The 13,271-nt window shown below is 38.6% G+C and overlaps 1 protein-coding gene across 1 annotated transcript in view; it reads left to right on the forward strand.

Moving 5' to 3' along the window:
• The window catches only part of EML6 (EMAP like 6), a 254,718-nt gene that overhangs the window by 167,605 nt on the left and 73,842 nt on the right, over window positions 1–13,271 (forward strand). Inside the window, 4 exon segments of the mRNA XM_010378900.2 lie at window positions 5,037–5,137; window positions 6,438–6,640; window positions 8,906–9,017; window positions 9,262–9,389. Coding sequence (XP_010377202.2) covers window positions 5,037–5,137; window positions 6,438–6,640; window positions 8,906–9,017; window positions 9,262–9,389 — 544 coding nt within the window.

A 13,271-nucleotide genomic window follows, 5' to 3' on the forward strand; every position in this document is an offset into this window, starting at 1 on the left:
GGCTGGTCTCGAACTCCTGACCTCAGCTGATCTGCCCACCTCAGCCTCTCAAAGTGCTGGGATTACAGGTGTGTGCCACCGCGCCTGGCCTTTTTTTTTTTTTTTTTTTTTTTTTTTTTTTTTTTTTTTTTTTTTTTTTTTTGAGGCGGAGTCTCGCTCTGTCGCCCGGACTGGAGTGCAGTGGCCAGATCTCAGCTCACTGCAAGCTCCGCCTCCCGGGTTTACGCCATTCTCCTGCCTCAGCCTCCCGAGTAGCTGGGACTACAGGCGCCCGCCACCTCGCCCAGCTAGTTTTTTTTGTATTTTTAGTAGAGACGGGGTTTCACCGTGTTAGCCAGGATGGTCTCGATCTCCTGACCTCGTGATCCGCCCGTCTCGGCCTCCCAAAGTGCTGGGATTACAGGCTTGAGCCACCGCGCCCGGCCATGGCCTCTTTTTTTTAATCTATTATTCAGCTTCATCTTTTACCTTTAGATATGGTGGGAATGGAAAATGGTGCAGCAACTTGGAAAACATTAGTGCCTCAAAATGTGAAACACAGGCCTCCACCTTCTCCACATTCTGGCCAACACTTGTTACTGTCTGTCGTTTTTATTATAGCTACCTCGTGAGTGTGAAGTGGTATCTCATTATGGTTTTCCCAATAGCTAATGATGTTGGGCATGTTTTCATGTGCTGACTGGGTATATTTTCTCCAAGACACCACCCAATTTTAGTAGAGTTATTTGTCTTTTTATTACTGAGTTTTAAGAGTTTTAATATATTTTGAATATAGGTCCCTTATCAGATATATGATTTGCAAATAATTTCACCCATGTTCAAGTTTTTAGGCAAGAATACTTTATAGGTACTTCCTGTCACATCAGAAAAGATCAAATCAGTGGTATACCAGAGAGTAGGGAGGCAGTAGGAATGGTCCTTCCCAGGTGCAAGCAATAGGGGTATATTATCTATAGAGAATTTGAAAATAACTAAAAGCCATACTGCTTTTTATTATTCTCATTAGCTGGCAATTCTAAACAATGTTGGTGATGGAATTCCTTCCCTCCAGGATGGACCACTTCCCGAGCACCACCTTGGTGTACACTACTGCCCAAAAGGTCTAGTTGTTCTGCTGTCAGTAATACTCAGCTCAATTGGTGGGTTCTGGGGGTACTGACCTGATCCTTTCATTACACAGCTCCCCATCAACACATTTTCTAATGGTTGTAGCATCAGCTGACAACCTTGGGCTAAATTGGTTACTTAATTTGGGTTAAAAGTGGTAATTTTCTAATTTTATTCATTCTTCATATTAGCTAGAATTATTTTATAAACAAGAATTTTCCCTCGTGAACCATTTGGTTTCTCTGAAATATAATTCTCACAGGAAGTGTTTCTTTAAATGTTAGGGTTATTTGATTTTTGCCTATAACTTGCTGATTTTTTTCCCAGTTTGTCATTCATCCTTTGAGTTTGCTATGGTGTTTTTCATCAAGCAAAAGGTTTCTATTTTTGTGTGGTTAAATTTATTAATCTTTTATTGCTTCAAGATTTACATATTTAGAAAAATATTGCCCATTCTCACATTAAAAAGAAATCACCTATTCTAATGTTCTATGGCTTCATCTTTTATATTTAGGTCTCTAAATAGTTTATTCTAGTATCTGAGGAACAGGTCCAACTTTGTTTTTTCCATATGGCTGCCAAGGTGTTCCAAACACCACTTTTTCCCTTTTTAAATAGATTTTATATTTTAGAGTGGTTTTAGGTTGACAGCAAAATTGAGCAGAAAGTACAGAGAGTTTCCATTACCTCCTACCTCCTCATATGCACAGCCTCCCCTACTATCACCATCCTGCACTAGAGTGGTACATTTGTTACAATTCATAAACCTACCTTGACACATTATCACCCGAAGTCCATAGTTTATATTATCATTCACTCTGTTTTGTACATTCTATGAGTTTTGACAAATGTATATTGACACATAATCTATCATGATAGTGTTACCAAGCTAGCAATGGGCTTGCTGCCCAAAAAGCATAGACGCCAATACTATGCCACCAGCTTTTGTGAAAAGAAAGAGTTTATTGCAGTTTGACAACAAGGAGACAGGAGGCAATGCTTAAATCTCTCTCTTGAGCTGGGGACTGGGGCAGGATTCATAGCAGTGGGTAATGAGGCATGATCTGATTGGATCTTACAATGCAGTGTTGCCGGGAGACATGATAGGACTGGATCATGCCATGAGGTGTGTAGTTCTTAATTTGGTCCCTGTTCCTTGGTCCAAGCACTTAGGTTCCACCCATGGTTGCACGCTTGGTTCATCTGGGCATGATCAGATTATATAACTTGAAACCTGGGTTCCATGATAACTGAAAAACAACTCACCATTGTATTATGTAAAGTTGAACCAGACTGGGCTGATTCTGCAGTTACCACAGTATATTCAGAAGAGTTTCACTGCCCTAAAAGTTCTTTGTGTTCTGCCCATTTATCCCTTCATCCCTCCCTCCCCTGTATACTGTGGCAACCACTAATTTTTTAGCATCTTTGTAGTTTTACCTTTTCCAGAATGTCATATAATTGAAACCATATAGTATATGGTCTTTTCTGATTGGCTTCTTTTACTTAATGATATATATTTACTTTTCTTCCATGTCTTTTCATGATGTAGTAGTTCATTTCTTTTTAGCACTGAATAATATCCATTGTCTGGATGTACCACAGTTTGTTTACCCATTCACCTGCTAAAGGACATCTATGTTGCTGCCAAGTTTTGACAATTATGAATAAAGCTGCTATAAATATCCATGTGCAGGTTTCTGTGTGGACATAAGTTTTCAGCTCATTTAGGCAAATATCAACAAATATAATTTCTGGTTATATGGTAAGAATATGCTTAGTTTTGTAAGAAATTGCCAAACTGTCTTTCAAAATAGCTGTATCATTTTGCATTCCCACCAGCAATTGACAAGAGTTCTTATCACTCCACAGACTAGCCAGCATTTGGCGTCAAACACCATTTATTTTAAAAGTGCATCTTTCCTGCTATTGATATAAGACCTTGTCTTTGTTATACACTACATTTTTATATTCATTTGTGTCTGTTTCAAGATTTTCTGTTTTGCCATTTGTCAGTCAACTCATACACAGGTACTATACTGTTTTAATTACAGAGCCTTTATAGATTATTTTAATATCTAGGAGAGCTACTCTTTGCACTCTGCTTTTCTGTTTCCATTTTCCTGGTCATTCCTGCTGGATTATTCTTCCATGAGAACTTTAAAATCAAGGTGTCTAACTCCGGATTAAACACACACACACACTGCGTGGTCTTTTTATTGGAACTAAGTTGAATTTATAAACTAAGGGATAACTGCTATCTTTAGGATTGAGTTTTCTTTTCCAAGAACATGGAATATAGTTCTATTTTTTAAAGTCTACCTTTTTAATCTTACAGATCAGGTCTTTTTTCTCTCTTCATTTTTATATGTTGTATGTATCTTGTTGAGTTTATGCCTTGTTGTTTTTATTGTTTATAAATAGAGTCCTCTACTCCATCATATTTTTCAACCAGTCATTGTACATGCAAAGGTTATTGATTTGGTATTGAATTTTATATAATGCAGCTTTACTAAAATGTCTTATTTGTAGTCATTTTAAAATTACTTCCTTTTGAATTTTTTAGATATGTATAATTTGCAAATATGATTAGTTTTAGCTCTTCCATTCCAGCTCTTGTGCCTTTTAAAATCTTGTCTAACTGCATTAGTTCATATGTTCAATATGATGTTAAATGGTAGTGGTAATTATCCTGACTCTATTGGGAATGCCATTAAGTAAGAATCTTTTGAGTGTGCACACACAAATATGATGAATAAGCTATTTCAGCATGTTCTGTCTTTAAAGAAAGGATAATGACACATAGCATGTCTGGAGAGCCGGCCTATATATAGTTAACCTTGAATAAATCTGGATTTCTCAATGACGAAGTACAGGGAAATATAAATGTCTAAAGGACAAGTCTGAAGCATCCTTTAATTTCTACTGTATTGGGCGTTGAGTGTTTTTATTTTTTAAATGATGGATGAGTGTTAGATTTTTGTCAAATACCTTTTCAGCATCTGAAAATGATAATATGATTTATCTCTTTACATCTATTAATATGATCAATTGTATTACTTGATTCCTTAATATTGAGCCACCCTTGTGTTTGGTCCTAATGTATTATTTTTATTGTGCTTTCAGATTCTATTTGCTAATATTTATGATATTTGTATCTATATTCATAAGACAGATTGGTCAGTCATGTTCTTTTTGTTAATTGCTTTTTTTTTTTACATTATTAAAATTATGTCCTGATATATCAAACACCATCAAATAGTCCCTCACATGCTGTGAGATGCCAAGTCTACAGCCCAGGTCTACAACTGGCCTTTACATTTATATTTGTCCTTCTGCCCCTTGAGTTATAAACCTACATCTCTGAATGTGCAGCATCCCAAAGTGCCTCGAATCAATAGAAGACATCCTTTCTCTTTCCATAGCTGTGGGTCCAGGGCTTCAACTTCTAAATGATATGTTTCCAGCTGAAAACCCATTTAACCCAGAGCAATGCTTTCCACAGCAAGAGTGGTTCATGAGAAGCTTTTCGTTAATACTATCTCTTTCCTCCTGCACAAGAGGAGAAAAAGAGGAGTCAATACTATCTCTTTCCTTCTGCATATCCCCAGAATTACTTGCAACCCCACAGTGGTGGCATTAATTTTATCTTATGGAGACATTATGACATGTTTTAAATGTTTCATTACTTTGTTTAACGTATAAGTAAATAAACTTTGGCAGCAACATTAGGGTAAGAAGAAACGGCTCAAACATGCAAAGAAAAGTGAAAGCTCATTATTTTAATGTAGATGCCTGTGTGGATTTTAAACCATTTTCTAATTTAGTGGTCCTGTTAGATGTGCTTAAAATTAGACCAAATGCATGCTTTTAATAAAGCTGTTGCTTCCATTCAATCTATAATTTTATTTCCTATTTGTCTCTTACAGAGGACATAAAGATAAGATATTTGTGGTAAAGTGTAACCCACACCATGTTGACAAACTGGTTACAGTTGGGATAAAGCACATCAAGTTCTGGCAACAAGCAGGTACTGTCCTTTGGGTTTATCATTTTATGTGACTGAGAGCTTGACCCTAGCTGGAAAGAAAAATAGAACAAAACTATTGCTACTACCTGGCTTGTCTCTGCAATCTAAAATAAAAATGCGCCTAAAAAAATTCACTCCCAAGTTCAGTTAGAACGCTTTGAAGCTTAGAACACTCTATATGATGCTATGCATATTCATCAATACCTAGAAAGCTTTGGAAAATGTTCTGCCGTGAAAATAATCATTTTTATATTTAGTCATCTGTTCTGAAAGCAGTAATTATGTTAGACTACTGCACAGGAAATAAAATGATCATTTTGGTTGAGTGAATAAAATTGTATCTATTTGGAGGGTTCCTTTATTTATCTATTACTGAATTTAAACCTGAATTAAACCCTGAGTCTGCCCACAAATAGGTGGTCCAATAAATATTGGTAGATTTAATGTTGATAATAATGATGAATAAATAAGCATGAGAAAACATAAAGGATACCTTACTCTTCTCACTAATAAGTCAGACTTAATGCAATTGAATCTGAATTCTTCATATCAGCTTTGGTACCAAGCCCAATTTTATTATGCAGAAAATGTGAATAAGGTTCTATTCCAGTGCATTTTGCTTTTAAAAGAAGGTAATGCCACCCAATATGTCTGGAAAGCCAGCCTGTGCATAGCTGTCATGAATAAAGCTGGGTTTCTCAGTGACAGGGAGTATGGGGAAATGTGAATGTATAAGGGACAAATCTAATGACTTGTCCCATATACTACATTTTCCTACAAAACAATTCATTTTTCTCACCCCAAAATTGCTGTGATAAATAAGCAGAGCACATATAACATGCTTATATTTTACATTTATAGTCAGTACTATTTTTATTGTTTTTGGTCAGCATTCATGAAGACTTTGCTTGCTCCTCCAGGCACTTCGCCACTTTTCTCTTGGTTGACACAGAACTTGTGTTGAGCCTCAGTTAAACACGTGTCTTGGAGTGAGATGCATACTGAGTCATCCCTCCAGCCAGACTCTGAGTTCCTTGAATACAGGAACCCTCTTTTCATCTTCATATCCCAGCAGTGAGCACTGCACCTACCACATGTAGGGGTTCATTAAATGCTGAGTTAATGAATGAATGAGAAATACTCTTACAATATTTTTGCTTTTGATGTTCTCTGCCACTTTTAGACATCTTTACATAAATACCTAATGAGAAACACCAGATTTCTCACGGAAGTCGTCATTCTATATGCTCATAGGAAGTGCCAGATTTTTTAAATAATAACTGTTCTTGGTCCACTCTAGGTGGGGGCTTCACTTCTAAAAGAGGAACTTTTGGAAGCATTGGAAAATTGGAAACAATGATGTGTGTTTCTTATGGACGAATGGAAGATCTAGTGTTCTCAGGAGCAGCTACTGGAGATATTTTTATTTGGAAAGACATTCTACTACTGAAGACAGTGAAAGCTCATGATGGGCCTGTGTTTGCTATGTATGCATTGGATAAGGTATGGCCTGCGTTTCAGCATTCATTTTCCTCATCAGCCTTCTAAAATTATAAGGTAGTCTTAGGATGGCCCACCAAGAGGATGCCTGTATCTAAAACAGGCCTTTCTGAATTAGGAAGTAGTTGTCATGAAGCTCAGTCAAGAGACAATAGGGAGGAAAGCAAAGATATTTTTATAATTTCATTTATAGTTGTTTCTTTATATGCAGCTTCTCTCCACTTTTTCCACACATTCTCTTTCTGGCCCCCACTCATAAGAGTCCCTTAAGAACTGCCAGGATAAATGTGGACACTTAGCAGCAGAAGAGTCCTGAGAAATACTTCAGCATTGTCTTCCTCCTTGGTGACACAATGGGCAGAGACCTAAAAGTACCAGGTGGTTACATTATTGTTCCAGACATCGATTTGCTATGACAGAAATTTACATCATAACCAGCTTGCTCCTGTGTAGAAAGGCTCAGCTTTAACAAGAGTGTTAGAGTGCTGGGCATATTTCCACTGAAGCTCATCATGATTGCCCTGGTCTGTCTACTTGCCTTGCAGTGTCCCGTTACAAAGATTACACTTACCTTCTGTCTTAGTCTGTTTTTGCTGCTGTAACAGAATTTCTGAGACTAGGTGCTTTATAATGAACAGAAGTTGATTGGCTCACAGTTGTGGAGGCTGGGAAGTCCAAGATGAAGGGGCTGCAACAGGGAAGGGCCTTCTTGCTGTGTTACCCAATGGCTGAAGGGCCAATAAAGAGTGGGAGGGGCCAAAATCACTCTTCTGTAATGAACCCACTCCTACAATAACGGCATTAACCCATTCATGAGGGCAGACCCCTCATGGTCTAGTCACCTCTGAAAGTTCCCACATCTTAATACTGTTACAGAGGCAGTTGAATTTCAGCATGAGGTTTGGAGGCGACTAACATTTAAACCATAGCACCTTCAGTGTTTTAAAACACTTTATTCAATCAACTTGCCAGCAAATATCAACTTATTTTCAGTTACTTCCAGTTTGCTGGTGGTACCACTTCATCTGTGCCCTCTGACTTCCAGTTTAAGCCACCTACTACTCCTAACCCAAGCCTCAATTTTCATTTACCTGTCCTTAGGCAAATGTGTTGATTCTACTACAAAAGTAGGTTCTTGTTAGATATGCAACTACAATGGTTGTTTTAGTGGCTAAGGTGTTTTTTGGTTTTTTGTTTGTGTTTTTATTTTACTGGCAATAAAATAAAATTTTGGTTAGACTGGCAAGTATTAGAAAAGATTAAAAAAGAAGAAAGAATTTCTGTAGGCCCAGAAGTAAATATGGTGTAACTTGTTTAAGCTATTGTTGTTTGGCAAATTAAGCTGCAAAATCATGAGAAAAGACAAGGTATCACAATATAATATACTGCATTTAAATTTAATGTGGGATTGAATTTTCCTGGGTACAAATTCTATATAAGGATAAGGATATTTAATGTTACACACTTCAAAATATTATTTCTTTGTAAACTTCATAAAAATGCGTTAAATTAAAAGTTGCTGAGGAAGCAATGAATTACTCAGCATTTTTCTTTAAAAAAAAAAAAAAACCCTCTAAGAACAGTCGGCATATGTAATAAATTACCAGAAAGGAAAACTAGTACAGCCAAAAATTTATAAGCTTAGAACAGGAATAAAGATCACTGTTCAGTAAAAAATATCCAATATGTTAAGCTTTTTACTTTCCAGGTTTTTGTAAAAATTAATCTGGATTTTAATTATGGTAATTGTATCTATTGACTGAAATAGGATAGTTTCATTGTATGAAGTACCTAAGTTACTCTTAATAAATAGTGATGTTTTCTTCTGGACATGACTTTTATTTTTCAATGTCTAACAATAATTTTAAACTGTGATGTTAACTTCAATCCATTTGGTCAGAGTATGTGAGATACCAGAAACTCTGCTAGGTTTTGAGGTTGGTTCCATTCTGTAGGAACCACATTCTGGTTGGGAGACTGGGCACAGGCACAGCCATGCTTGATCAGTGGGCCAGCTGTCAACCAGTGTTCTGAAGAGAGTGCAATGGATACATGATGAGAAAGTGCTTAATCTTGCTAGGGGAATGTGGGAGAAATGCTCCCAGAAAATAGTATTCAAACATTGTTATCAGCAGAGTTTTCCATCTCATATATTTAGGAAGGTAACATACACAAAGCTGCCTTACTCACGGGGGAATCCTTCTGGGGCCAAGTGGGTAATTGGTCATTTTGATGTGTATATAACACCTCCCATGTGTGCTTTCACAGGGCTTTGTAACGGGTGGAAAGGACGGCATCGTGGAGCTCTGGGATGATATGTTTGAAAGATGCTTGAAGACTTATGCCATTAAAAGATCAGCATTGTCAACTAGCTCAAAAGGTGCCACTCCCAAACATGTAATAGAAATCTTTGTGTTCAGAGGGATGGAGAAGATGGTACTAAAGATTTTAGAAAACTATTAACCAATCAATTTTCTCCCTCTTCCATGTTTCGAACTCTCTTCTCCTGGTAGAAATGTCAAGGCTGACTGCCTAGTACCTCGTTCTTTGGAGCTATACAAATTGAATTTATACTAAGAAGCAGTGTTTTTGTTATTTTATTAAATATACCATCCCCTTCCCAGGCTTGCTTTTGGAAGATAACCCTTCAATTCGTGCCATCACCTTGGGACATGGACATATCCTGGTGGGAACAAAAAATGGAGAGATTCTGGAAATCGATAAGAGCGGCCCAATGACACTACTTGTTCAGGTACTGTTTGTACCTATTCTAAACTGCAGCTCACATCAGGGCTGGGACTAGGGTGAGACAAAGTTGATGCTTAGGTTCCAAAACTTAAGGAAGCACTCACTCTCAGGGTTGCACAAGAGTTGAACTAGTTACCTATTGCTGTGTAACAAATTGCCACAAACTTAGCAACTTAAAACAGCACACGTTTATTGTCTCACAGCGTCTGTGGATCAGGAATCTGAGCACAGCTTAACTGGATCCTCTGCTTAGTGTTTTATAAGGTTGCAATAAAGACCAGGATTATGGTCTCATCCGAGGCTAAACTGGGGAAGATTCTTCCAAGCTCACTCATGCTGTTGGCAGAATTTAATTGCTTGTAAATGTAGGACTAAGGGCTTTTCTTTTTTCTTTCTTGCTGGCTGTTGGCTAGAGGCCACTCTCAACTCCTAGAGGCTGCCCACAGTTCCTTGCCACATGGGGTTTCCCAACATTGCTGCTTTCTCAAAGCCAAAAACAGAGGGAAAAAATAGACACTACACTCTTACATTACATAATTATGTAATCACGTATGTGGAATCATGAACATTCAATCACCTTTGCCATATTCTGTTGGCTAGAAACAAGCTACAGGTCATACCACACTCAAAGGGAGGTGATTATGCAAAAGTGTGAAAGCCAGGAGAAGTATGAGGGTCACCATCACTGGCCACCCTCTGGCCACCAGTTATTCATGCCCCTACCACATACAGAATTCTTTACCTCCACCCCCAAGGTCCCCAAGAGCCTTATCACGTTACAGGATCTGCTCAAAGTCCAGAATTTCATTATCTAAATTGGGTCCAGGTGTGGAAGAGGTGCCTTAGGTATAAGTCCTGTCAATCTGTCCATCCATAAAATGAACAAGACAAGTCACCTACTCCCCACATGCCAGACGCACCAGTGCCCCTTTGGAATATGGGCCTCACTGTAGTCTCAGCCTTGATCCACATAAACACATTACATCCTCCTTAATCCCTGTCTTCCCTCAAAAGTCATATTTAGGTAAAATTGAACTAAAATAAATGTAACAGAACCCTTTAGGAGCCAAGAAATGATAAAATCTCACCTCAGGGATAGGGATGTGGTAGAGTGTGGAGGTACGTAGGTAGTCTTGCCCGGTATGGTGATGGATAAGACCATATTTAGTTGGAAGAGGCATGGTGAGGGGTGAAGGATGTCTGTTCAGAAGTTGGAGGGAAAAGAAAATGCTCTGATCATATGAGCAGTCAGAACTTCCAAGATTCCAGTGCAGGAGCTTCCCCTCCTTGCCCTGATCTCTGAGTGATGCCTGCAGGCTTGCTGTATTAGGAGTGAATCCCCAAATCCCACTGAGGGTCCCTCTGACTTAGTGTATCATGGAAACACATGTGCATATACACTATGGCTCAGGACACTGCAAGGCTTTAAAAACACATGTGCCCAAGTCCTATCCTGGATATCCTGAATAAATCTGTGTTTTAAAAAGAAAAAAATCTGTGTGAAAAACAAACCTTGAAAGCTCTGCAGCTGGTCGTGCCTGGCAGCCAGGCTGGGGAATGAGGCAGGAGATACATCCTTGAGGCATGATGTCTTTGTTCTCCAGCTGTTCTTGCTTTTGTTGTTTTCTTCCAAGTGAAATCTTTTTTTTCTGGCTATAACTTCTCATCTAATTTTACTGAAAAATATTTATTTACTTTTTAATCTCCAAATGTTTGAGAATGTAAATTGTTTCCATGTATGCTATATTGCTAGATATTTTGGAAGATTTATGCTCTGATATGATTTAAATAATACTGTAAGATCTAAACTTTGTTTTCTGTCTTACTGTGTTACACTTGAGGTAGTTTGGTTTAAATATGTTTTATGCTTGATAAAGGCTTTCCACTTCTTAATTCTCTACAATTCTATTCTTTCCTGTGTTTCTTTCTATTGCTCTAATAAGAAAAATAACCACAGCAATCATATATTCAGCACCTACTCTGTGTCAGGCAATACCGTTGTACTAAATTTGTCTCATCTCCACAACAGATTGGCTGTGTTAAATTGTTTTATAGATGAGGGACCTAATGCCCAGAAAATTACCCACAGTCACCTGCTGAGAACTGCAGAGCTGGGATTCCAACCAAGGTTTACTCGAGCCCTTTTTCACCTCACCAGGCTGTTCCCCATGTCTCTTAACCTGGACGCTGCAGGAAAGCCCCTGAGCTGTGGGGTGGCTGGTTGAGCTGGTGGAAGCTTCAGACCAGATGTTAGTTACCATCTTTGCCACCTACATGTGTACCATTCTCTCCCTTTTTTTCTCAGCATCTTTTTTTCCTCTTCTGCATTCTCATTTGCTATTTCCTCTTAGGTGGAACTCAGTATTTCAGTTCAGTCCATGTTTGTTGGGCTCCTGCCCAGGTCTGCTCTGTGCTGTGTGTATGTGCAGTGGAATAAGGGCTTCCTGCCTGCCCAGGACCATCTCACAGTCCTGTTCTGAGAGACGATAGAGACACCAAGGGAAAGTGAAGGAACTATGGAGGCAGTGTGAGTGAGACGATGGACTGTCCTGCTGGGAGAAGATTTTAGAACCACTCTGCCAGTTTCGGTGGCATGGCAATCCAATCACCGTTGGAATAGATTGCTTATTTTTAATAAGGTTGGGGGAGGGGAGAATGGCAGGTGACGGGTTGTGGTACTTCCCGTCATGTGTGCTTTGAAGCAGTCAGCTCGCAGTTGAACACCTGTTTATGATCAGCTTTATGGGTGATCAGCACCAAAGCAGGATCCTAAGCCCATTTCCTTGTGCCATTCAAGGTCCTCCAAGCCTGCCTCGCTTACTGTCTGATCCTGTGTTACACGGGGATTAAAATAAACGGATTAAGGAAATGTAATTTTGATATCAATATAAGGCAGTGGTTTAAAAGGATCTCTGGATCCCACGATCCTGTTCTTAACTAAAATACACAAAGGGGCTCAGTCTGTAGAAGAGCTTCAAGCAGAGTCAGTCTGGGAAGATGTGAGGTTGACCCCTGACCTGTACCCTGACTGTGACTCTGGGGCTGGGAGGCTTCTGAAGAGAAGACTAGAAAACTGGGGATGTAGGGTGTCCTCAAATCCAATAAATTCAAAAACAATGTCTGTACCCTTCAGCCCCTCATTTTCTCATATTTGAATGTCAGCTGTATTTGGAACTTTACATCTTCTGCCAAATTCACTGTTTTGCTCAAATAGCTTCTCAGTTAAATTGGAATCATCCAATTTCTCTTTGGAAAGCCACCTGTTCCCCATAGCATTCCAGCTACAAACACCTTTCAGATGCCTGTGTGTGGGCTTCCTTTTTGCTTTACTAAGCAAAGCCTTTTTATAATTAGCCATTAAAAAGCAAAAATTCAGTAAATAGTTAATCTGATCTGTTTAACTGCTCTGTAGCACTAATCTTTACCCTGCATTATTGAGTGAAAAATTATGAGAATCAAATTCATTTTCTCCCTGTTAAGTGTTCATTTTTTAAAAAAATACTGCTTTATCTTAGTTATTATTCTAAGTCAGCCAAGTGTGTTTGTGATAAGATAAAGGTATATGGAATTGGGCCAGTGCTTATTAAGCACCTTTCAGTTTTGGATGTTCATTGTTAGCACATGGACAGGCCAATTTGTGAACAGATGCAGAACCTTAGCTACACCGAGGACACTTGAAATGAAAATTTAGCTTCCTTTATTTCTGCTCTGCCGAATGCTACATGTTCAAAGGACTAAAGTTGCATAAATAATGAGAATATTGCTCTTCAGTTCCACTGACACGAATGGGTCATACCTGCATCTTTTATGATTTAACTGAAGGAAATGGTTTGTGTCCTTGTGATTCAGCTGCTTTACTAGGAGGGTACATATATACTATGTTTAT

This window comes from Rhinopithecus roxellana, chromosome 17 (genome assembly GCF_007565055.1).
Source record: "Rhinopithecus roxellana isolate Shanxi Qingling chromosome 17, ASM756505v1, whole genome shotgun sequence".
In the NCBI taxonomy this organism is placed as follows: Eukaryota; Metazoa; Chordata; class Mammalia; order Primates; family Cercopithecidae; genus Rhinopithecus; species Rhinopithecus roxellana.